Source organism: Hevea brasiliensis, chromosome 16 (genome assembly GCF_030052815.1).
Source record: "Hevea brasiliensis isolate MT/VB/25A 57/8 chromosome 16, ASM3005281v1, whole genome shotgun sequence".
Taxonomy (NCBI): domain Eukaryota; kingdom Viridiplantae; phylum Streptophyta; class Magnoliopsida; order Malpighiales; family Euphorbiaceae; genus Hevea; species Hevea brasiliensis.
This window is the reverse complement of record NC_079508.1, coordinates 49330708-49356253: the sequence shown is the minus strand read 5'-3', so window position 1 is coordinate 49356253 and position 25546 is coordinate 49330708. Positions and strand designations below refer to the sequence as shown.

The window sequence follows — 25546 nt, the reverse complement described above, 5'->3', positions numbered from 1 at the left end:
GGGCGGTGATGAGGATTTGGAGAAAGTCATGCACCACTCTGATTTCCTGTGCTGATAAATCTCTCATACCCATATACTTCTGAGCCTAATCGTCCTTGATCCTTATCTGTGTGTGTTGTTGGTTTGTGTTTTGTAAAGAAGGAACCAAGTGATGGGGTCGTGTGACCTGAACCATGATGCGGACCGTACAGCAATCTTCCATTGCTTCTGGGGATAACTTTTGGTTTCTGATGGTTCCTTCTTCATTCTTCAATGGCTTTTGCTTTCCATTCTTATATTTATGCATTTGTTTCTTAGTTTTACTTCATTTTTTTTTTCTTAATTAACATTGGATGAATAAATATGTGCAAGCATTTTCATCTGATTGAATTTGGATTAACAAGAAATTGATTATTCTCTAATTTTATATCACCCAACCTCTTGGAGAGAGATGAAATCCAGCTTTAGGATCTCAAGGATTTGCAAATTTATGATCCAATTGGTTTATTTCTTAAGGAATTTTAGTCTTCAATTCTGCTTGAAATGAAAACATTATCGTTGGAAAGTTCAAGTTCATTGTGATTATTTTCCAATGAGAAACGCTGCAGTGCATACGGTTCAAATCAAACTTAAATCATCAAAATCAGATTATCATATTTAAAAAATTAAATTAAATTAAAATATATAAAAAAATTAAATTTAAGTGATATAAAAAAGATATTAATATAAAACTTAAAGCACATAAATTTAGTAGAAAATTTTATTTTAATTTATTTTTATTGTAAAACATAAGGATCATTGAAAAAAAAGTGCGAGCCATCAAGGGACGAAACTTTTGAGCTAAGAGATTTACTCCTAGGAGAAAGAATAGTGACTGGAAGAAACTCTAGAGAACTCTCTTTTAACTTAACTTTCTATCCCTAGAAATAACTATCATCAGAACAACAATCCAATTCATGAGATGTTCTTGAAACAATTTTAAGGATCATAATAACTAAAAACATTGATAGAAATGTTGACTCTTATTTGACTCTTGACTAAAAATAGTTCTAGAGAATCTTAAAAAAAAGATGTCATTCCATGATCAGAATATTTTTCAGTCTCACAACAAAGTTTCACTTCTTTACATTGAACGGATGAGCAATTTGTGTTGTATATTACACGCTCTGGTGACCTCGTACCCCACATCAGGGGACCAAACCATAACCCACCTGGGTAACCAACATCTGGCTTTGGTTTTGATTTGTTTGGTATTGTAGGCTCTATGTCAACACACCCAGCGTTAATCATACTAAGAACCAATTGGGCTCTTTGTCCTTCCTTTCACAACAATTTGGGCTCATAGTGTGAGATTGGATCTTGTTTAGCTTGCACTAAAGAATAAATCTTAATAAATTTAACAAACCAAAAGTAAAAAATAAAACAAACATAATTTAGGTCTCAGAACTATAAAGTAAACCTTGCACACAGTATGCCTACTTAGAACAATAAACAATGATTTCATATTCTTATGATAGTCGAATTCACAGAGCATTGAAAAACGCCAAAATTTCTTGTAGAATTGTATAAAAACAAACTAAATGTCACAACTCGTTAAGGGTTGTAACCGGCGCTAAGAAATAGGTCAACTTAAGGCTGCCAGAATCCTTAACAAGCTTAAGACTAAAGACTTTGATTTTCTAAGGGCCCACATAACTGCTTGGGAACTTTTCTTAAAGTATAAGAGAAGTTCTTTCCTTCCTAAGACTCAAACTTCTCGGAAAGAATTTAAAACTTTAAAGCATTATGTGCAAATTTCTTTTTCTGTTTTTGTCTTTCATTATTATTATTATTATTATTATTATTATTATCATACTAAACTTCATTTGTACAAAATTAAGCTCTTTTTGTAACCTTTACATGACTGTTATAGGCCACATAACTTTTTTTAAATTGGTTCCCCTGGAAGAGCAAGTTATAAACCTTTATTTTCTTATCTCTATTATGGCTATTCATCATTTTCATACATAAACTTTTGAAATGTTACCCTTAAAGGACATATTTTTCTTAGTTAAAGCATATTTACTTTAGCTGCATTCTATTAATCACACTATCTTTATTTCTTTATGAATATTCTGTCTACCCTTAGTATTGAAATACTCAAGAGGGTTATTGATTACCCCAATAGACTTTTACCAACTTTCTCCAATTTAGTGTGACTAATAGAATAGTACTTTACTCTATCTTCATTACATAATTATGCATTTAGATATTATCATGCTTTTCCATTAGAACAACTCATTACATATACATTTAAACAACCTATTGGCAAGTACATTTTTCATGATGTCATCATACATTAGACATACATGCCCACACCACAAACATGAAACATGCAATCATAATACATCAAATACATATACTTACATGACACCATGACATGACATAAATACATATTTCTATACTATTAATACATTTGTACAAAATGTGCTGACTGCTAACACTATCACAACATCTACTCTTCTAATATGCTATAAACACTCGTAGATTCTTATGCTCCTGCTACCTTTAAAGACTGTTTTGGATGGGATGGGGGGTAAGCTGGAAGGCTCAGTAATCATAAACTTCTTAAAGCAATTGCATACACTTTTAATTACATACACATGGTTTGTCAAACACATGAATGCATCAATCATCAAACATATGCAAACATGGTAGTCAAGTCACCAGTAACTTCCTATAATCCAATTTCCTCAGGACTTTCGCTTAATATATCTAATGTGTCTGGCTCATACACATACAGAGGCTCTTTAGGACTTTCGCTTAAAACATGAGATGTGCAATGTACCAGGGGCCTCACTTGGATTTTTGAATCCATAACATATATAACATAATACCATATACCATCTAAGAGTTAGTGAATCATCCATAATCTACCTCACATCATATACATATATGCAATTATATCAAGTATGGTTCTAATGCATTACATTCTAATATCAATACATTTCGTGATGCATGATTATGCTTAAAGCAGAAATTACAGTAATTAAAAAGCATTTAAAATTAATTTAAGCAATTTATACTTACTTCTTATGGTATTTATTCATTTACTCTTACCCCTTAGATCTGGCAGGTAGACTTGATTTCATGTGTGCTTCTTAGGATGTTCTAACATCAAACTGACTCAGGGCCTGACTTCCTTGAACCTTGATCACCCACTCTGATCAATTGCTGAAACAACAAACATATCAATTCTATATCCTAGACTTCCTAAAAACATATAATGGACCTTTAATGTACATCATCTAGGTCCTTTTGGGTAACAAAATCATGTTTTGGAGCCTTAGAACTAAAGGAGAAATAAGGCTAGCAGAACCAGGTTCGGCTGCCGAAGTCTTAGACTTCGACGCTGAAACCTCGAACATCAACTGCCCCTTTTGGACAGTAGCTACTGTGGCTACTAAAGTCTTGAGCCTTATTTTCTCTTTTGTCCAGAAATGATTGCTACTACCAAAGTCTTAGACTTTGGCTGCCGAACCTAGAGATTTTTCAGAAACACAATCCAACTATCATAGCACATTTCTAAGACAATTAACAACTTAAGCAACTCTAACAAACCCACATGCAATCAAAATCAAAGCGAGTAATTGGAGATTTCCCAAACTTCCCTTTAAAACATCCAAAAACAAAGCATTTCCAAGGACTCACTTAACATAACTTGTTCAAACTCTATCCAAAACATGCTTAACTACTTTTTAAACCCATCAAAAACAAGTTTAAAGCATAACATTGAAATTCATTTTAAGATCCCCCTACATGTAACTCTTTCTCCCAAAACCTAGAAACTTAAAACCATACTACACATTCAAAAATCACATGCAATCCCAACCATACTCTCCTAGCCATGAATTCTATAAAAAAACATGCAGAAAATTCAATTGAAAGAGGAAAATTTACCTTTCTTCTATGGCACTAGGTAAAGAGAGATTGGAGTAAATCTTAAAGATCCTTCGAATTCTTGAACTTCCTAAACAAACTAAGACTTCTAGCTTCTAAAAGATCAAAACAAAGGAATTCAAAAAGGAAAAATCCCTTTGCATGCACCAGAGGTTGAAAGAGAAGAGAAAAATAACTTTTCTTTTTAAATTTAAATTGAAATGGCTATTTATACCCCTGCTATTGAGGGGACTTTCGGTTGCTAGAGTTCATTTTGTCTAAAAAGGATATTTGAACAGAAAAATGGATTTCGGCTGCTGTGTAATAACCCTAATTTTAAAATATAAATTTTATTTTTTTATATATAGTATTTTAATATTATCTAACTGAATTATAATTTTTTTTATTATTATTGTAAAAATTCCATTTATATGTTTTAATATTACTTTTAAAGATATTTAATAAATTATTTAATAGTCGAATTTTTAATTGAAATAGTTGATTTTATAAATTTATTATAAATCAATTATCAAACCATATTGTTTCATTGTTTTTAATCTTGATCTTAAATTGTTACTAACTTGATTTCTATTATTATTATTATTATTATTATTATTATTATTATTATTATTATTATTATTATTATTATTATTATTATTATTATTATTATTATTATTATTATTATTATTATTATTATTATTATTATTATTATTATTATTATTATTATTATTATTATTATTATTATTATTATTATTATTATTATTATTATTATTATTATTATTATTATTATTATTATTATTATTATTATTATTATTATTATTATTATTATTATTATTATTATTATTATTATTATTATTATTATTATTATTATTATTATTATTATTATTATTATTATTATTATTATTATTATTATTATTATTATTATTATTATTATTATTATTATTATTATTATAATTATTATTATTATTATTATTATTATTATTATTATTATTATTATTATTATTATTATTATTATTATTATTATTATTATTATTATTATTATTATTATTATTATTATTATTATTATTATTATTATTATTATTATTATTATTATTATTATTTCATATCAAGACTAAATTTAAAGGCTTTATTTGTTATTATATTAAATTAAATTTAGTTTGATTATTTCATTGAGTTAAATATATTAAATGAAAATTTTAATTGTATTTTATTATTAGTTATTTTAGTTAATTTTATATTATTTTATTTTAATGTTAAAAAAATAGGTGAGATATTTTAAGTTTATATTATTATATAATATTAAAAAAAAAAAACCCAAACCCCCCCCCCTCTCTCTCCCCGCATCACTCTCCCCCCCTCACTTTCTCCCCCTCATCCCACCTCTGACTGACCAACACTAGCGTCGATGAGACCCCGGCGAGCCTCCCCCACCTACAAATGACCTCCAGGCATCGGCCAACAGCAACAACGGGCGACAAGAGAGGAGAAACGAGGAGAGAGAGAGAGAGAGAGAGAGAGAGAGAGGGCCACGCAGCATGCCCACTTTGGTGGCAATTTTTGGTGACCATACTGCCCGCCATGGGTGGCTATGGCTTCCTTACATAGCCAGCTTTCATTTCTGACCAGCCTCGCCTCCAATAGTGGTCGGAGAGAGAAAATCCGGTGAGGAAAAGTTGGGGATAAATCAAATGGGTTTCACCACTTTCTGGCCACTTTTCTAGCGATCCGATCGTTGGATCGAAAATCCGAGACTACCGGTAGACTCAAGGCTATGAAATCTTTGAGATGGGACTAGCCCTACTCCAATCGAACACCGTTTGAAAAAGGCGATCATCGAACGGTCTAGATCGCTAGGTGAGATTTTCAAACTTTTTTTATTTCCAAAAAATAAAAATAATGTTATGATAATTATGAACAATTTTTGGGCATAATTTAGGTGCGATTGGATTGACAATAGCTTATCGGCGTTAAGATCACAAATTTAGCTAGATCAGGCTGCCCGGCGGCCCGTCTCGGAACGTAGTCAATATTATAGTCAATCCTAGCATTTTCAGACATTCTGGACGTGTTCCCCGTGTCAGATTTAGCATAGGTAAATTTGAACTCCAAGTTGTTTATTTTTGTCTAATACCGATTTAGGATAAAAATTCATAAAATATTCTTAATTGATTAGAAAATTATAATTCTTTTTGCCTTAGTCTTATAACCTTATTAAGGACTGCGGGAAAAAATTTTAGAATTTTTAGAGCCCGTTTGAGTAATTTTTATAGAATATAAGTTTTAGGGGCAAAAACATAATTTTTTATTTTGTGAGATTTTGCCTGGATTGGAGGAGGGCTCAGGAGAGGCCATGTGTTATTGATGAGATATGGAGATGGGATGTGTGATTTTAGAAGTGTGATTTGAACTACTTTACAAGTTAGATAGGTCTTAGGTACAAGAGAGATTCTGCCAGATTTCCGGTATAAATTAGGGTGTCCTTATTTTCTTTAAAATTCTTGATTTGGGTTAACACTGATAAATTTATAATATGATTGTTTAGGTAATCAGGGTCAGCCATTCTTCCCACTCAGTCGCCACAATAATCTACAATGATCAGTGAGTAGATATTGATTTTATTTGCAATTTTAATATTATTACATATTCAAAGCATGCTCATACATCACATATAAATATATGTATGTAGTTAAATATTAGGCACACTCTATGTTACATTTTTCTTATTTGAAATATGCTTGTGGTGTCGCCTTAGGGTAATTTAGAGCTGTGTGCGTGTGTCAGCGTGCGTGTGGTGTGATGTGATAGATATGGGTAGGACGGGCAAATCAACTTGAGCTAGTTTCGCTTAGGGCCCAATCCTTTTTGAGGAAATTGGGTGAGTATGGCTTTGAATTGATCTCCCTGACCCTCGCATTTGAATTATTAAGTGAAAGTCTGGCTCAAGTTGATCTCACTGGTAGGTTTTGGACTAAGAGAACTATATAGGGGATCAGCTCTCATATGTATTTACACATGATGTGATATATGTATGTGTGAGTGTTTCAAATTATTCTTTGTGTGAGTATTATTTGAATTTAGTGAAATTTATTAATCGTTGTTGTATTCCATCATTAGGGATGCATTAAAATTAGATAGTTATAGAAATTGTTTTTAAAATCAATATCTTACTCTAGTTGAACACTCGCTCTTGTTCACTCTATTTTTTCAGTCTACAGGATGAGTTCTTTTTCAAAGTAACCTGCTCTCTTCCTCGCAGGTTTAACATCAGTTATTTATTTGTTTTATTATTTTCTAAGTTTGAATCTAGAACTCCGCATGTATTAGTAATAGCATGGGCCTTGTTGGAGACTATATTAATTTAAGTTTTTGATATCAATAAATGAAAATTTTTATGATATTTATATAGTTTATAATTGATTGATTCAGGGTTGAGCTGAGCTCCCCTGACTTTAGATTTTAATAGTTATCTGTTGGGTTGACCCGAATAAAAATATAATCTAATATTTTATTTTATTTTAATTACATGATAGGGCTCAGTTTTAGGCCCTGATTATGGATTTAGGAATAATAAAGTTTACGACGGGCCTCAAGGGCTTTATGCTGGCCCAGGTCCTAGTGCCGATCTGGCCTATGGGATCAGGTTGTGATACACTGAAAGTTTATTTTTCAGCTTCCGAAGTTTCTTCTACCCAAAGTAGCACTTAAAAACTTTTCTTAATTAAAATCCTTTTAAAACATTTTTAACACATGACACTTATATATATATATATATATATATATATATATATATATATACACCTTACCACCATTCCTTGTCCATAAAACCTCAAGTTCATGGGAACTTCCCTTTGATGTCAGGAATTCCGACATCGGAAAATGGTGATTATTACACTAAACACTCTATCATCTGGTATTAAACACTTCCCTTTAAGAATATGTAATAATTCATTGGTAAGATAATCTGCAGTAAAAATTTACATAACAATTCCATCAGAGTACTAAATGTTCAATTTTTTCAAGAATCTTTGCATCACTGGACAAAAGAACCATCGCTTTCTCCTAATGAGGATCTAGCAAAGGCCTGTTACCTGTTAAAAATATTTGAGTGTTATTCCAAAACCAACATAAATATGACCGAATCTAGAAACTTATATAATCCATTGCTTGTTCTTATAATAATTAAAGTTTGATAAAACATAACACCTAAAATCAGAAAACATTAGCTACACAGAAGAACCTTATTGTTTTCACCTCATTACAATCCAACAGATTTTGGCCACCAAGCAAACCAAAATCTTCCTCTTTTCTTCTTCCATACTCTGTCTCAAATTTAGAAAGAATTGCTCTAAATGGAAGTCAATTGTGATATTCAACAGTTGTTAGTCAAGCTGGAAAAGCTCTACAATTCCAGAAATCAAACAATGCCTATACACCACTAACTATTTGGATTTAAAAAAAAAGGCCTTCATATGATGGTATCAATCTGAATTTAATTTTTAAACCAATTGTTATTTAACATTTGCCATCAGATCATTTCTTTCCAAGATAAATGAAGCAATAACCCAATTCCTCACACATAAGTTCCAAACAATTGGCATGTGACAAGGAAAACTCCACTTAAAATTTCACCTCAACAATCTCAAGTTCAGTTGACTTCACCAACATATTCACTTATGCACATTTTTGTACCCCAACCCTGGAAAAACCAAACCTCCCAAAGTCCTCCAAATGCCAATAATTTTGAGGAAAATTATATATATATATATATATATATATATATATATATATATATATATATATATATATATATGTTAGTGTATGTGCAGTGCAGCCAATATATTAGTTGCATGTGTGATCACTTAATACATGTATATACTTTATTCTTAATAAAAGGCTGCTTTATCTTTAATATTTAATTTAATTTTAATGAATATTAATTAATAAAGATAAAGTCCATGAGACTTATATGCATAGCAGTGGAAATTATAATGTTGTTATAATTATGAGATTCTGACTGCATTGTAACATTGTTACAAAAATATTCCTGGTCAATGTTATATCGAGATTGGACATTGATATAACTGATGAGACTAGTACACGTTGCATTCTTTCCTTTTTGAAAAGAAGCAGCAATTCTCATTAAGCTGAGGTATGTGAGATACCTAGAACCAACTTGTAAGTGCTTGTGGTGACAAGTTCACTGAACTGACTCGCACTAGGATTCCATATGGAAGTTTACCTGTGTCTATGGAAAAACTCATGTGACAGTCATGTAAATGATCCTTAGACTTGAGATATTAAGTTATCTTATATAGGAATTACTGTATTTTGATACTACTCACATGTCATTCTATATAAGGATAACGAATGTGGCAGCTGTTGGATATAGTATGAACTATGTGGAGATATTTAATTGTTAAGATAGAATTCAGCACCTTAGGTAATTAAGGAAAATATTTCAATTGTTCTTGGCCAGTATGGATTGTTAAATCCTTGCGCAAGGTAAAATAAGATTGAGATCTTATTTAATTAATCAATTATACTGGGAGGACATAAATGATTTACACATAGCAGACACATTTTATACATCAATGTATAAATCGAAATATTATGTTGAAGGGATGTTAATTATACTGACAGAAAAGTTAGTCAAACCACTTTGACAAGTTCTAATATTTGGGTAGTTATTACACATTGCTAGATGTCAATAATGATCTACAAATATAATTAATCAATTGTGAATTGATGATAAAATTAAAGTATTAATTTTATTTAATTATATTTGTTGCCAACATATTAGGAACCTAATGGGTCACACACATAAAGACTTTAAGTGAGGAATTAAATTGAATTATCAAGTTGGACTTGATAAAAAATAATTCTAGAGACTTAAGGACTGAAGTATAAATTTTATTTAGACTACTTAATATCCTAATAATTAAGTGTAGACTTAATTTAAAGTTTCTAGAATTATAGGAATTAATTATATGAATAACAATTTCCATAGGGATCAATTTATAATTAACAAATTTAAAGGGTTAAATTTATAATTATAAAAGGTTATTCCCTATAAATAGGGAAGCTTGTCTTCCATTCTTGACAATTGAGAGAAGAAAGAAAAGAGCTAGCACTCAAAACTCCCAATATTCTCTAAAAGTGTCTTGGAGAATTTCCTCACAACTGGTCTGTGTGGATACCATCAGAGGCCAGACATCTGGACAGCTGGTGGTTTGCTACAACTCGGCCTGATAGTCAGAAAATTCCTCAAGCTGTTTGAGGTAATTTGCTAAACAAACATTAATTATCACCATTTCATATTTAATTAAAGTTGATCTTGTTTAATTGAGAATTAATGCTTTCTAACAATATATATAAACATATGTAAAAAAAAGAAAGTAAAAATTAGTGATGTCTTGTATTTGAGCTAAGAAGAGACACCATGTAAAAATTTTGTATATACATGTAAACTAAGCTTTTCATCCGAGTTTCTGATCCAATCTTTGATGAATAAATAAGGTGAAGGCCAACATTCAATTCCTGCAGTAATGATAGATTTAAGATGATATTCATAAACTAATAAGCATAAAACAACCCAACAACCATAATTACATACTCGTGCCAGCTCTTCAAGAGAGATTACTCTGTTAGCCTCCCATTCAAAATGCTCAAATGCAGTGGAGGCAATTTGCTCCCACTCCTCAAGTGCCTCTAATTGATATGTGCTTGCAGTTGTAAAAGACTCTTCAAAGTATATCTTCCTATAAGCAAGGGACTCCAACTGTCCAAAAAATTAATGGAATCCAAAACACAGTTCAAACATGATAATCAACAATATATGAAAAAGAAAATAAAAGGTAAAAAATCAGGTGTTCAAGATATTCAAAGAGTAGGCAATACTTAATAAAAAGTTTTAAATGACTTTACTAAAGAGTAGCAATACTTAAAAATTAAATGAATATAAAAAAGTGAAAAGGGAATCAAAGTTCAAAGACGAAGAGAAAGAAAGAGAGTTGTTGTACACAAAGGACTAAAATAGGAGAGGGAAACCCATCATCAATCGATCAATTGCTAGAGGGGAAAGCAACACATGCAATCAAGGCGGTGGCTACTTAGACGGTCTTGGAGTTGAATGCGAGCTATTTGTCGCCATGCGTCGACTGATACTTGAGCTATTGAACACCATTTCTTCTATTCTTCTTATTTTCTTCTGCAGTAGCATTACTTTGTCTCTGGATATGAAGCAAATAAGATGAGAGGTAGCAAGCTGCCTGCAGCTTTTGCATGCAACCAAAATTGTAGCCAGGGACAGAGTCGGTGGCTAGAGTGATATTGTCCAACAGGTTTGCTACTATGGAGGAGTTTCCATAGGTATGTAGAATGCACACGCTTTGTGGTGCGGTTGGTACCTGCAATCCTCCCTTCCCTCTTATCTTCCCAATCTTCCTTTCTCATCTACACCGACAATCTCCCCTCTATCACTTCACCAATGCCCTAATAATGATCAGATCTCCCCGCTTCTCACGCTCTCATCTATCCCCTCTGTCTTTCTGATAATGGAGATCTTCTTTATTAAGCAACAAATCCACCAAAATTAAATTGAATTATAAACACCTTTCAAAGATAACATAAATTTTATTATATCAAAAGACTAAAACGGCGTCATTTCAAGACATGGCCATGGGCAAGAGAGTCGCATAAACGTGGCTAAAATTGTAAACAACTTAAACTTCTTGATTTTTTTATTTAAATTAAGAAATTAAACTTCTTGATTTTTTTATTTAAATTAAGAAATCAAGAAATTTAGTCCATAAATTTAATTTTTAGGCTAAATTGAGCTTAAATTGAATTTTTTGGGCTAAATTAATTAAAAAGTTAAAAATGAACTAAATTGAACTTTTTTAATAAATACAGTGCTAAATTAAACATTTTGCCAGAAAAAAAAATCTGGCCTCGAGGGGCTGTCAGTCCAAACTCTTTTTACCTTTAAATATTGCATGAAAATTAAGATTGAACATTAACTGAGTTTTACTGATATCAATATGGCAATAGCTTCTGCTGTTGAGGGAGACAAATATCGTTCTTTCTTGCACGGAGAAGAAGAGAAGAACACCAAATGGAGATTTGGAGGCCCTCCAAACTATGATACTGTTAACAAACTCTTTGAAGATGGCAGAACTAAGGTATGGCCTCCCGGTTCACTTGAAGAGAAAGTGCAGAACCTAGTGAAGACATGGGAAATGGAGCTTTTCCACAAGGCTTGCGTTGATGACTATAAATCAATCGATCCAAAGAAGTATACTTTCAGCCTAAATGGTAGAATCCCAATAATTCACAAGCTCTCTTTATGTGTTTTTTGAAAGTCATGCTTCTAAGCTAGTATGTTATATGCCTGGTCTGCTGCAGGAAGGAAACCTTTAACTTTGGAAGAAACGTTCAAGCTTGGTGGAGGCTACAACGCCTTTATGCAGACCTCCTTACCAGTGAAGTTCCGGGCCTATGACCCTGAAAAGGAAACTGTGGATTCAGCTCATATGGCTTTTACAACAGCATTTCCTAGAGGGTTTGCTTTGGAAGTTCTCCAAGTTTATTCAGGGCCACCAGTAATTGTGTACAAGTTCAGGCACTGGGCTTACATGGAAGGTCCTTTCAAGGGCTATGCTCCTACTGGAGAATTGGTAGAATTCTATGGGATGTCTATTTTTGAGGTACCTCTCCAACTTTCTTCTTCTCCTCCTCCTTTTAGATTGACTTTAGTCTCTGTTATCTGTCAAAACCCAGGTGGATGAACTCATGAAAGTTGTGAAGGTAGAGTTCTTTTTCAATGGTGGAGAACTGCTCGGAGGTCTTATGAAGGGTGCTGCCTTGCATGATTCAACCATAGATGCAGCTTCAAGCTGCCCTTTCTTGAAGGGCACAGGGTAGCTTAAGAACTGCACTTGAGGCAACATGAATGAATAATGCTTGCTTCTGATAGGCATATAAGCTTATGTACTTTTTTATATGGATATGCATATTAGCTGCCCTTGCTTGTAATAAAATTTCTGTATCTGCTTCAATTGCTGTAGCAGTACCCCTCTGTGCTAATGAAATATACATTTATGGACTATTAATATCAGAAGCTTACTTGCAAGTTGATATGAATGCTATACTGGTGAGAATCAGCTCATCTATGAGAGTGCTGCTAGCTGCAAATTGCATACGACTTGGTCTCTAAATTGAATAATACAAGCCAAATGCTCTTGTTGGATGGATAATTTACGTGTGGAAGCCAGAGCATATCCTTTTTGAACTGTGAGAAGCACTTTCTTTTTCAATATCCTTGGCCCAATATCGTTTGGAAGAGTCAACTACAACTTGATTGTTTTCCAAGAAAATTTTGGTTCAGAATAAAATTTCTAACTAGACATTGGACAATGCGGTTTTGGGATTTTAGCCAACTACATGCATGGCAGGTTACATAATTTACATATGAACTTGCTTTCCAGGACCTGGTCACCTTTCTGATCATGAAACCAATTATCAATTTTGAAATTGTACACGTTGATTTGTTCATACTCAATACATCCAATATTCATTACTTGCATATTTTTTTTAATGACATATAAATACATAATTTCAAATTATACATTAAAAAGATAAATATGCGGTTCAGCTCCAACCAAACCTAGAAAGGAGAGATTTCGATGTCAGTGTAGAAACCACCAAATTATACCGTTTCTCTTCTCCCCTAAATCGGGTCGGTTCAACCAGTATTTTTTCTTTACAAACAAAAAAAACCATGGAATTAATTTAAACTGGATCAAATCAAAAACCAAAACTAAAACTGTAGAATCCTGCAGTTCATGTTTGAATCTCAATTCCACAAACCAAAACCGCCAGTTCTGATCCAGAACCTGGTCTAATTCAATGCATTGGCTTTGCCATCACTCACCAACAACTTGTGTGTGCATTGTTATACTCAACTCAACTCAACTCAACTAAGGTTTTATCCCAAAAATTTGGGGTCGGCTATATGGATTCTCCGTCTCTACTCTAAACGATTTTGGGTTAAATCCTTGAAAATGTGTAATGCTTCTAGGTCATGTTGTACTACTCTCTTCTAGGTCAATTTAGGTCTACCCTTTCTTTTCTTTCTATCATCTAGCCTAATGTGCTCTATTTGTCTAACTAGAACTTCCGTATATCTATGCTTCACATGAACAAAACACCTCAATCTCTCATCTCTCAACTTATCCTCAATTGGCAACACTCCTACCTTTTCTCTAATACTCTCATTACGGACTTTATCTACTCTAGTATGGTTACTCATCCACCTTAACATTCTCATTTCCGCAACTCTTATCTTAGACACATACGACTCCTTCAGTGCCCAACACTTACTACCATATAATATGGCCAGTCGTATTGCTGTACGGTAAAATTTTCCTTTCAATTTATTGAGAATCTGGCGATCACATAAAACTCTCGTGGCACATCTCCACTTCAACCATCCGGCTTTCATCCTATGACTAACATCCTCCTCACATCCCCCATCTACTTGAAAGACTGAGACCAGATATTTAAAGTGATTACTTTGGGACAGTACCACTCTATCCAAACTAATTCCTTCCCTATCACCAGTTCGGCCTTCACTGAACTTGCAATGCATGTATTCTGTTTTCGTTCTACTTAACTTAAAGCCCTTTGACTTTAGAATACTTCTCCAAAGCTCTAACTTTCTATTAACTCCTTCTCGTGTTTTATCTATTAGAACTATATCATCCGCAAACATCATGCACCAAGGGATACTCTCTTGTATATATTTCATCAATTCATCTAAAACTAATGTAAAAAGGTAAGGGTTTACAGCTGAACCTTAGTGTAATCCAACTGAGATAGGAAAATCTCTTGTGTCCCCTCTCACTATGCGCACAATAGTAGTTACTCCTTCATACATATCTTTCAACACTTATATGTATCTAATAGATACTCTCTTTTGTTCTAACACTCTCCATAAGACATCTCTTGCAACACTTGTGTATTGTTACATGGTATCTAATTTTTTAATGGTTTCCATTGGATGATGGATCTCTTCAACCAACAGGTTCAAAATTTTACACCATGAAAGGTAAAGCAGGATGCCTTGAGACACGGCCAAAGCAATTTTAGGCAGCTCAATGTAATGATTGCCTTGATTTTGATATCAAATTTCTCAGTAAAAATAAAGAAATAATCTTTCTATAATCTACTCCCCACAAGTATTAATAGCACGAAAAATGTATATTTTTAAGCTGAAACAAAAGAGGGAAAAATATTAACAAGTATTCAAGCTTTGGCTCTATAAGATTTCTAGCTGGTTTACCTATACTATGGAATATGGAACAAAACATGAGTTGTGATTAATATTAATTAGCCCAAGGAAGGGAACCTGGGTAAGGAGCTGCTCCACAATATCTGAATAAACCTTCAATTTCAGGGCAACCATTGGGATAAGGGATTGATCGATGAAAGGGATCACGCCCAAGTTTTTTACGCCAAAGTGTACCTCTACATCCATACGGATCTTCTTCAAATTGAGCCCTCACCAATGCCTCACCTTTCAAAGCTGCTTCTTTGGAAGTTGATGTTGCTGGGGTGCCATTGTAAAAGAATCTCAAATCCGGAAAGCGAATTGCAGAGCGATGCAAGTGTGAAAATCTTTCTTTCTTGAAGTCATAACTTACAACCTAGCTCCAAATGCAATGAAATTAGAAACAAGATTTGACACAACAAAAAGAGCAATCAAGCTGCTAAAGGTATTTTTATATTCTTTTTTTGATACTACATAAAAGATGAAGCTGGAAATACTAGACTTGGTATAAAAGAATGCTTGCACTATTTTTCATGTTGTACAGAAAGGGGATTCAAATTGAAGACCCCTCTTTTTCCTATGGGTACTATTACTGTTGTTGTAAGACAATAGACTGGAGGTTTCTTTAATCGTTTCTCTTGTAAAGCACATAAAAAAGGTTTCCACTGGTACAACTAATAACTCCAAAAAAAAGAAAAAGAGACCTTTAAACATAATGGACTTACTGTTATGTTTTCAGGATATGTGCCAGTAAGCTCTCGGAACCGGCATACACTAAAGAGAAGATTCTCAAAACTATCTCTTGCATGTTCTTCTGTCAATGCCCTCCATCTCACGCTTTCCTCATTGCCTAACAATTACACATTTTGACAGAAAAATCACGATTGAGCGGTTTAAAGCCTTCTTGTAGATATACACCATGTATCATTCATAATATTAAGAGCTGTGAATTCCAGGGATGTACATAAAACCACTCACATAATAAACAAACTTTGATTAGAAGTGTCCCACATTTCTCATTAGAGGTACATAAAATGAAATATTGAGAAAAAAAAAATTCACACACTTGCAACAATGTAAAATAATATAGTCCAAGTACCTGGTCAATTTTCTTAAGAGTAGTGAATTAACTTATAAGACAGTGATAACAGATTTAAGCTTTCAATGACTTAAAAACCATTCTAAATAGATATGTATTGTAATTTACCGTAATTGTTGCACAATTAGAAGTCTAGTGAAATTCTTAGTAAGAAAATGTTAGCTGATAATGAATAACAGCATAGACTCTCATAAGCTACAATACTCAACTTAACTCAACTCAACCTTTATCCCAAGAATATGGAGTTGGCTATATGGATTCTCTTTTTCCACTCTAAACGATTTTGAGTTAAATTCTCGAAAATGTGTAATGCTTTTAGATCATGTTGTACTACTCTCCTCCAAGTCAATTTAGATCTACCCCTTTTTTTCTTTTTATCCCCTCTAATATGCTCTACTTGTCTAGCTAGAGCCTCTGTGTGTTATGCTTCACATAACTAAACCACCTCAATCTCCCTCTCTCAACTTATCCTCAATTGGCACCACTCCTACCTTTTTTCTAATACTCTCATTATGGACTTTATCTAGTCTAGTATGACCACTCATCCACCTTAACATTCTCGTCTCCGCAACTCTTATCTTAGACACATACGACTCTTTCAGTACCCAACACTCACTACCATATAACATGGCCGGTCGTATGACTGTACGGTGAAATTTTCCTTTCAACTTATTGGGAATCTTGCGATCACATAAAACTCTCGTGGCACTTCTCCACTTCAACCATCCGGCTTTAATCCTATGATCAACATCCTCCTCACATCCCCTATCTACTTGAAGGTTTGAGCCGAGATATTTAAAGTGATTACTTTGGGGCAATACCACTCCATCCAAACTAACTCCTTCCCTATCACCAGTTCGGCCTTCACTGAACTTACAATGCATGTATTCTTTCTTCGTTCTACTTAACTTAAAACCTTTTGACTCTAAAGTATTTCTTCAAAACTTTAACTTTCTATTGACTCCTACTCGCGTCTCATCTATCAGAACTATATCATCTACAAACATCATGCACCAAAGGATACTCTCTTGTATATGTTTCGTCGATTCATCTAAAACTAATGTAAAAAGTTAAGGGCTTACAGCTAATATCATTTGAATCCATATCATGAGGTGTGACAAAATTTTTACGTTGATTGTCACCTACCGCGACCTTTATCCGGGCTTGGGACCAGCTAAGCACAAATTACTTAGGCGGAGTTCTCATAAGCTACAATATGTGGGAAAAAGTAAGTTGATATAATTAAATGTTCCTGCAACCTCTTAAATAAGTTTGACCATATTAGATATGTTCTAGTGACAAAGTTTCAAAGTTAGGCAACTGGCATGTAAAGTAGAGTAGCAGATGCAAATATGGTGCGAAGCGGAAGAATCCTTTTCATCAAAAGAGCATCATAGCATTGTTCCCCAGGATTCACTTCAATCAATGTTATCTTTCTACTAACATGCATATCCAATTGAATATTCTTATATTTTTCTGATAAGCATTACTGATTAAATTATACAATAGATAAAGAGTTGTCAATTATGATTCCGGGGTTAATTAAGCATCACCTATAGGGGGCTACCTTTTGTTTTATTACATCTTCTTTAATTTCCTTTTTCCATATCCCTTTCAGCGATTGCCTAACATATGAAAATTGGAAACCTGATTTACTGCTAGGAAAAGAAAAACTGCATGTTTCAACTTGGAGATTGGTTTCTTAAATTCCTTTATGAGATGCTAATGCATCACTGACCAGTAAACTAAACTAAGAAATGAAAAAGAAATCTTGATAGAATTTCAATGTCACTGACGAATAGATTCATAGTTGCAAGACAATAAAACTAACAACTGTGAACTGTCTTTAGGTATAATGAGTAAAAAATAATCCCAAGGAAAAGGAATCAACAAATATGATAACCTTTCCATTGTTAATCAGTTTTCATCTTAAAAGAATCAAAAGTGGATTTGTAGTCCCAATTCTATAAATCATTTCTACACAAAGTAAGACATGATAAAAACAACAAAACAGGCGAGAGAAGCATAAAACTCACCAAACCATCCTTTTGATTCAGCAACAGTCCAATAACTCTGTGCTTCACTACGCGGACCAGCATCTTTTCGAGTCTCACCACCACTAAACAAAAGCAAAGCCCCATCATCCTTTGCTGCAATTTCAATTCCCTCTTGTATATGAGTCACAAAAGTAGCAGCCTGTCCAGGATTTCTCTGATAGGACTCCAAAAACCAAGAGTCCTCCCTATCAACTTTCTCACATTTACTGCTGGTATACACCGAATGCCCAGCAACCATTATAAGATTTTTAAGCTTAGCGAAAGGATAAGCATTCGAACTCATAACCAATTTCGGGTGACTATTCATTGCTCGATACCGGCTCTCATACAGAGACAAAACAACAAGAATAGTGATCCCCAAAGACAAGGAAATGATAAATACAAGAAGTGGGTGCAGCTTGTAATAATAGTGAAGCCGGTTAGCCAAAGATTTGAGCATTTTTAAGGGGTGAAGTGAGGATTTTTTTGACTTTCTGAGTCTTTTGATGGTTCCTGATTCTAAATCGAATTCACCTCTTGGATATGCATTGAAAGATTTAGGACTATTTGCATATATGTTCATCATAAAGCAAATCCAGCTCATGAGCTGTGATATTTAAGGAAATCGAGAAAACCCTGATACGAATTTGGACAGATAAGGCTAACGCAATGAGATCAGGAAAATAACCAGATGCAAAGCGTAGAGAGCTAGCCAACTTTAATCAATTTATACACAAACCCATATGAGAATTTGAAGATACTATGCAGGGGGATCATATAATTGTGATTCAATTGCTTAACCCAAGCACTGCTACACACACACACACACACACACACACACACACACACACACACACACAGCCTAATTTCAATTGATCAACGGATAAATTTTATAGGTTGGTAAAGGGAATCATACAAAGCCAGGAACATATTCGAGCAGAGAAATCAATGGTAGGAAAATCAGAACGGATTTGGAAAAAAACAAGCACGAATAGAGAGTGATAGACAAGCTCACCACAGAAAGTTTGATGAAATAGTTGGGTGTTTAATGCAGAGAGTTCCAGTGCTTGGAAATAATCAGATCATGAAATGCTGACAAGATTCAGATTCTTGAGAGATTTGTTTCAGAAAATGATCGCATATACATTGTTTTGTTTTTCTAGGCTTTGAGAGATGGTGGAGAAGACGACCAGAAGTTTTCCGTTGCCTGTGTAGAAGCACTGTTGATCTCAGATTGCTTCGTCCAAGGGGCCCATGTAAAGCCCAAATAAGCCCACAGTCCTGCAATTGTTATACTTAAAATTTCATTGTTTATACCATTTGATGTCCCTACCCATTTATGTAGATGGGATTAAAATAAAGCCCCTCTGAACAATGATGACTCAAATTTGAATTCTTTTACAGCAGTAATGATTATTTCCCTGGAAATGTTGCGAAATTTCACTATGTCTCAGGCAAGTACATCAAGTGAAACAATGTTGCATGGCAGGTTCTAGCACTGGAAATGGTCTTACTGTTCCTCTATTCTTATTTTTCAGGTAAATTACATTCTAGGAGATAATCCTATGAAGATGAGCAACATGGTTGGCTTTGGGAACCAATAGCCAACCCAAGTTCACCACAGGGCTGCATCAATCCATTAGGATGGCCCGACGTTACACTTATCAAGAGGATAAATTTTTAGCTGCCTTCACTTTTGTACTTTCAATTGCATGTTCCAAGTAAAGTACGGGGGAATCTCAGGAAAATGTTCTTTAGCCCAAGTATCATGAGTGTTCTAACATGAGGCTGCTACAATTGGACATGTACATTAAACCTTTCGCAAACCAACTTCTGTAACATAAAACACAGAAATAGCATTTTCTCCATATAACCTTTCTTGTCCTCGTTAGAAAGAACTCCAAGATTTTTCTTTTCTTGAGAATAATGAGTGCCATTGGCTGGTTTCACTTCATTAGGCCTCTGAACAACATTGTAACAAATATAACTTGCGGCATTATTACTTGATCAGCCTGCCAAGTCTCAGGAAAATGCAATTTATTTAGAGCAGAGGATGTGGTTACAGATTTTTGAATACATGCAAGATGTTCGGATAAATGGAAAATTTGTCGTAATTAGTTCATGTTACAACAAATTTTCCATGTAGCTATTCACAAAATTCATATTTACAGTAAAGGAACTGGAGGAAATTATAGGTTATGTACATGCGCTTTGATTCTGTGTTATCTCCTCAGGTAGACTTCAACTTATCCAACCTGTAAAATATCTGCAAAATTGATATGAGATTTGAGAGATCTAAGCAGACAACCAAGAAACAGAAAGACAGTGACCATGTAACGTCAGCGATATGAACTTGAGCTCACCAGAATGGAGTGAATCTCTTCTAGAATAGGCACTAGTAGTGAAATGAAGGTTTCCATATCCTCTGCAAGTGTGTCATTGTTTTCATCTTTTCGCTTGAGGAGATTAATGAAGGCCTTCGTATCAGGAATTAATTTAAGAGCTACCTGCAACCACTATCTGTTAGTTCAAGATTTCAGTAATTAAGGATTCACCTGGTCAAGACTTGAAAATTCCAGTTAAATAACTTAAATTCAATCCTAATTCAAGTTCAAACTAACACCATCAGAGAAAAAAAGAATTGCCGGAAGTAGATAGAAGGAAGTAGGGAGAGTTACTCTATAAGCAGCAGATGAAATCCATCCATGCCATGGCTTCAGAGTAATATTGTAAGAATCTTTTACAGCTTCCTCCATTTCCTGATCAGGATCCTTCACTAATCTTTGTAATAAAGCAACTGTAAAATCCAAGGATCTGGGGAGCGAATTGAGTTTCGTTTTTCTCGAATTAATAGTGATCAACTATTGAAATTTCCATAATCTGATGATGATAGACTATTAAACAGGAGAGAATGACATCCTAAATATGCTTTAGCAGAAACAGATAGAATATTAATATTGTAAGAACCAATAATTGAAAAAAGCCAAGCACACAAGTACATCATTGTCGGCCATTAAATAAGCATACGCGGTAATCTATTACTTGGTTATTTAATTTCTATTAATGTTAATGACGGACTAAACTAAGTTGAACCCATGTTCTAATGTGCTTACCTGGTGAGCCAAACGAAGGCTTTACTACAGCTTGCTCCCTTTCTTGCATTGGCTTCATCGGATTCTTTCTTCAAAATCTCAACCAAGTTTGAGTATAAAGAAGGATCAGAATCACATTGCATCTCTATTCTCTGTGGAAAAGACAAAAAAAAAGGGAAGGGGTGGGGGGGGGGTTGGGGAAGGAAAAAAAAAAGGGCCAATGTTCTATTAATTAGCAAGAAAATGACAAATTTCAAACAATGACAGAAATGACCAGACTGATTGAAACAATGAAGACAAGAGAGCTAAGGTTGTTGAAATGTCATGGGTAGTGTTCTTGTCATGATAGAAAGTCAAAAGTTTAAGAAGATAAATGAGAAGAAACAACTTTGGATTCTGTTTTTCTTCTTCTTCTTCATTCTTACCTGAACATTCTGGTTGATGTCTTGTCTCAAAACTGCCATTGTTGGGCCTATCTTATCTTCAGAAGGACAAGCACAAAACCCAGAAAGTCAAGCTGATATTCTTAAAGTGAAGAAGATATAGAGATAAAAAGGGAAGAACAAGAACTAAACTGACCAAGAACTTGAATAACCAAATTGCAGACATATAAAAAAGGCCTTGTGGGTATGAGAGCAGCATCATGGTTATCACTAGTTTTGAGTTTGATCAGCAAGGAAAGCTCTTCAATGGCAGATTGTATCTCTGACCCTTTCTCCATTTCTCTCCTCCTCTTCATCTCCAAGATTCTTGGTTCTTCTTAGTTTCTATATATATTCCCAACTGGGTTTCTTTAATTGCTTGGAGATTATACTTGCACTCCCCTGAGAGAAATTTGGCAGCCCACTCATCTACTAAGAAATGAGAATCTGATTGGGTAACTTCTGTGGTTGAACTTGCAGTTTTAATTTTTATACATGACATCAGATATTTTTTTATATTCATATTTCTTCTGTAAGGCATAGATTGTGACATTATATTTGACCTGGGAGTTATCTAACAGCCATCCATCTAATTGTTAAACAAATGTTTGATATTGTATTTGTATGTATACATCTGAAGGATCTCAGCCATCCATTTTAGATCATTGCTTGGGTTTCTATGATGTAAATTGTGGGTCCTTGCATTTCAATAATAATAATTAATAATTAATTTCCCTTTCACTGCAGAGGAATATTTTTAATCATGTTGGCCGTGGAGATAAGGTTAAAGAAACTTGATTATATAGCTGTTAATACTTTAATGAAGTCCTATATATCTTGTTCGCAACTTGTAATTTTGGTCTGTTTCTAGATCAATTTCCTACTACCAACACATCATCCTTCATTTCTAAAAATAACAATAATAATTATGATAATAATTGTTCAATATTTTCAGAATCAGGTTTGAATCTCCACATCCCAATTCCTTATTAAAAAAAAAATTTAATAAATCATTCAAAATTATAAAATCTTGAATTTAAATTTGAATTAAAATTAAATAAAAAATAATTATAAATGACCACTTAATTAACAACATTTGGGATTGAATTTCTAACTTGGGCAATCTTAGCTGGCTGTCCAACACTTTTTACTTTCAAAGGGGATCTCTTACAGAATCATATCATAAGATTACTTAATTAACAGAATCATATTGTAAGATTACTTAAGGTCATTAGTTTTAATGTAAATTCTATGTATAATATTTTTGAAAAAATTGATATATGTTTACCTTTATTTTGTTATTCAAAAAATTATTAAGTGTGATCATCCACGAGGATGGACTCAGCTGTTAATAATTCAGACACTAATGTACTTATTTTAAGTTCGAATTTCATTGATTGCTGTTAGAGTTGCTTATAAATTTGTGATACGTAAACTTTACTATAAATATCTAGTAATCTATAAACTCTCCTAATATGAATACCCTTCTACCCCTAAACTTTTTTTTTAAAAAAAAAAGGGTTATTAAATACAATTTTAAATCGCATCAAAAATTATTTGTAATTAATCATGTAAGAGAAAAGGATTGTAAGGGTGTTGTATTCAACAGTTTTAATTGTTACCCTGTCATTTTTAACATTTATTTGCTCATTATTTGAACAAGAATTTTGAGATAACAAAAATTTTCCTCATAAAATAGAGATGGGTGCTTGGATTATGAAGTTGGCAATGTAAGAAAGCAATGATTGTCAGAAAACTGAGGTTTTATAGTAGATGTATAGTGGCAATATATATTCTTTATATACATTCTTTGGTAGATATGCAGTCATATGCCATGCTGGGATGAAACATACCACTCTTTGATAAGTACATATACTTACATTTGAGATGCCTTGATTAATATAATCTAATCTAATTTGAATTTTTTTTTTTTTAAATGAGTTCATATCTCATTGATTTCCATTATAAAAAATAGAGGAAAATTCATTCAAAATATGGAATTTGATTTTGATGGGTGATGAGTTTTTTTTTTTTTTTAATAATGAGTTGAATAATTAATGGAGTTAAAAACTATTTAGTGTAGTTTGTGATATAATTTGTATATTATTTTATGAATAATTAAATTTAAATTTGTTAATTTCGTATAATTTAATAAAAAAAGCGAAACTAAATAATATTTGGGGCACTGAATAGTATTATTAAATAATAATATATTATAATTACAATTTATATACATATATAAAATAATTTAAATAAAACCAAATGAGATTATTAGACTTATTTAATTAGATTAGTCTCCTATTCTCTCTAACTCCTCTCATTTTAATCTTAATTTAATCTAAAATCTCTTCCACCAGAATTTCAAAACTTTCTTTTAAAAATATTTCATGCTATCTTTCTCTCTTTTTCTCTTTTCAATGTAGAAAATTGTTATACTCTTTTCGCTTTTATTAAATACAAAATCTGATGGTCTAGCTTAGCTCAGTAGAAAAGAGATTTTGAAGAGCTAAAAATAAATATTAAAAAGAAATTAAATGAAATTTTATTAAAAATATAAAAATTAAAATGAAAAATATAAAATATTAATAAATTAAAATTAAATAATATAAAAAATATGAATAAAATTTATATAAAATTAAAATATTAAAAGGGTAAAATAATTATTTTAAAAAAAAATCTAAAATTTATAGAAGATTTTTTAGATAAAAAGGCTCTTCAAGCCCTTTACAATTACTCCTACAGTTAAATAAGTCTTTATCAATTTAGTTGATCTATTTACGCTTTGTTTGGATGGAGTGAGAGAAAGGTAATTAATGGAAGGGTAAGAGAGGGTAAGGCTACAATAGAAAAAATCTCTTATTTGAGAAGAGGTGAATTAATGAAAAGGTAAAGAGAGGTAATGTATATTCTTTATGTTTATAAATATATATAATTTGATTTTTAATAAAAAATTAAGGACACAATAAAAAAATAAAAAATAAAATAATTTTGCATCTCTCACCTTCCCCTGCTTACACCCCAATTTAGGATATAAGAAAAATTGGGATTTGAGGGCTAAGAGAGAGTAAGCCATACCCTTACCCTTCACTAGCTCACCCCTTTCAAAACAGGGGTATAATAATTACTTACTCTTCACTGTTCTTATTTACCCTTCCCTCACTTCCATCCAAACAGAGCTCTTCAAGCTCTTTACAATTACTCTTATAGTCAAATAAGCTCTCATTAATTTAATTGATTCATTTAAGCTCATTAACAATTACTATTACAGTCAAATAAGTTCTTATCAATTTAGTTGATCTATTTATACAACTGATAATTACTTTTGCAATCAAAACATGAAAATTTGAGTCAAAGAGGCCTAATGTATTTCATATCACTTACAAATGATAGATGAACGTTTAGTTGACGTTCATTTTTATTACATAATTTAAGAGCTAAATTTTATATTGCTCTCTCACTTTCTCTCTCTCTAACTTAATCCTATCAATAGAAGATAAATAATTGGAAATATAAATATTGTACACTATTATTGTAATTCATCATGTCCAACATTGAATTCAGTGCTTTTCAGTAATGCCTCATGTTGAATTTAGTAATTGTTGGCAATGCCTCATGTTGAATTCTATGCTTTTCAGCAATGTCCCGTATTGGATGCAGAAGAGGAGTTTTAG

At 32.8% G+C, this 25546-nt stretch overlaps 3 protein-coding genes and 1 non-coding gene across 5 annotated transcripts; 2 read left to right on the top strand and 2 right to left on the bottom strand.

The window, feature by feature from the left end:
• Positions 1–87, top strand: LOC131175211 (small nucleolar RNA Z221/R21b). The gene has a single exon (XR_009145374.1). It is a non-coding gene; the product is annotated as a small nucleolar RNA Z221/R21b (small nucleolar RNA).
• Positions 88–11851: 11764 nt separating this feature from the next.
• LOC110636021 (pathogen-related protein) lies at positions 11852–13007 on the top strand. The gene is made up of 3 exons (XM_021785533.2): positions 11852–12210; positions 12301–12602; positions 12676–13007. The coding sequence occupies exons 1-3, from the start codon at positions 11937–11939 to the stop codon at positions 12817–12819; spliced, it is 720 nt and encodes a 239-aa protein (XP_021641225.2). The 5' UTR covers positions 11852–11936; the 3' UTR covers positions 12820–13007.
• Positions 13008–15098: 2091 nt separating this feature from the next.
• Positions 15099–19172, bottom strand: LOC110636010 (uncharacterized protein C57A10.07). Its single transcript, XM_021785512.2, has 3 exons — positions 18362–19172; positions 15952–16076; positions 15099–15602 (listed from the first exon to the last, which is right to left on the bottom strand). Exons 1-3 carry the CDS (start codon positions 18963–18965, stop codon positions 15282–15284), a joined length of 1050 nt encoding a protein of 349 aa, XP_021641204.2. The 5' UTR covers positions 18966–19172; the 3' UTR covers positions 15099–15281.
• Positions 19173–20381: 1209 nt separating this feature from the next.
• Positions 20382–22445, bottom strand: LOC110636011 (glycolipid transfer protein 3). 2 transcript variants are annotated; one of them, XM_021785514.2, is made up of 6 exons: positions 22033–22445; positions 21879–21934; positions 21475–21542; positions 21040–21175; positions 20725–20868; positions 20382–20627 (listed from the first exon to the last, which is right to left on the bottom strand). In XM_021785514.2, the coding sequence occupies exons 1-6, from the start codon at positions 22190–22192 to the stop codon at positions 20592–20594; spliced, it is 600 nt and encodes a 199-aa protein (XP_021641206.2). In that variant the 5' UTR covers positions 22193–22445; the 3' UTR covers positions 20382–20591. The 2 variants fall into 2 exon arrangements, with proteins under 2 accessions (XP_021641206.2, XP_021641205.2); XM_021785513.2 differs by having other exon boundaries at positions 21475–21605; positions 22033–22444.
• Positions 22446–25546: the final 3101 nt, after the last annotated feature.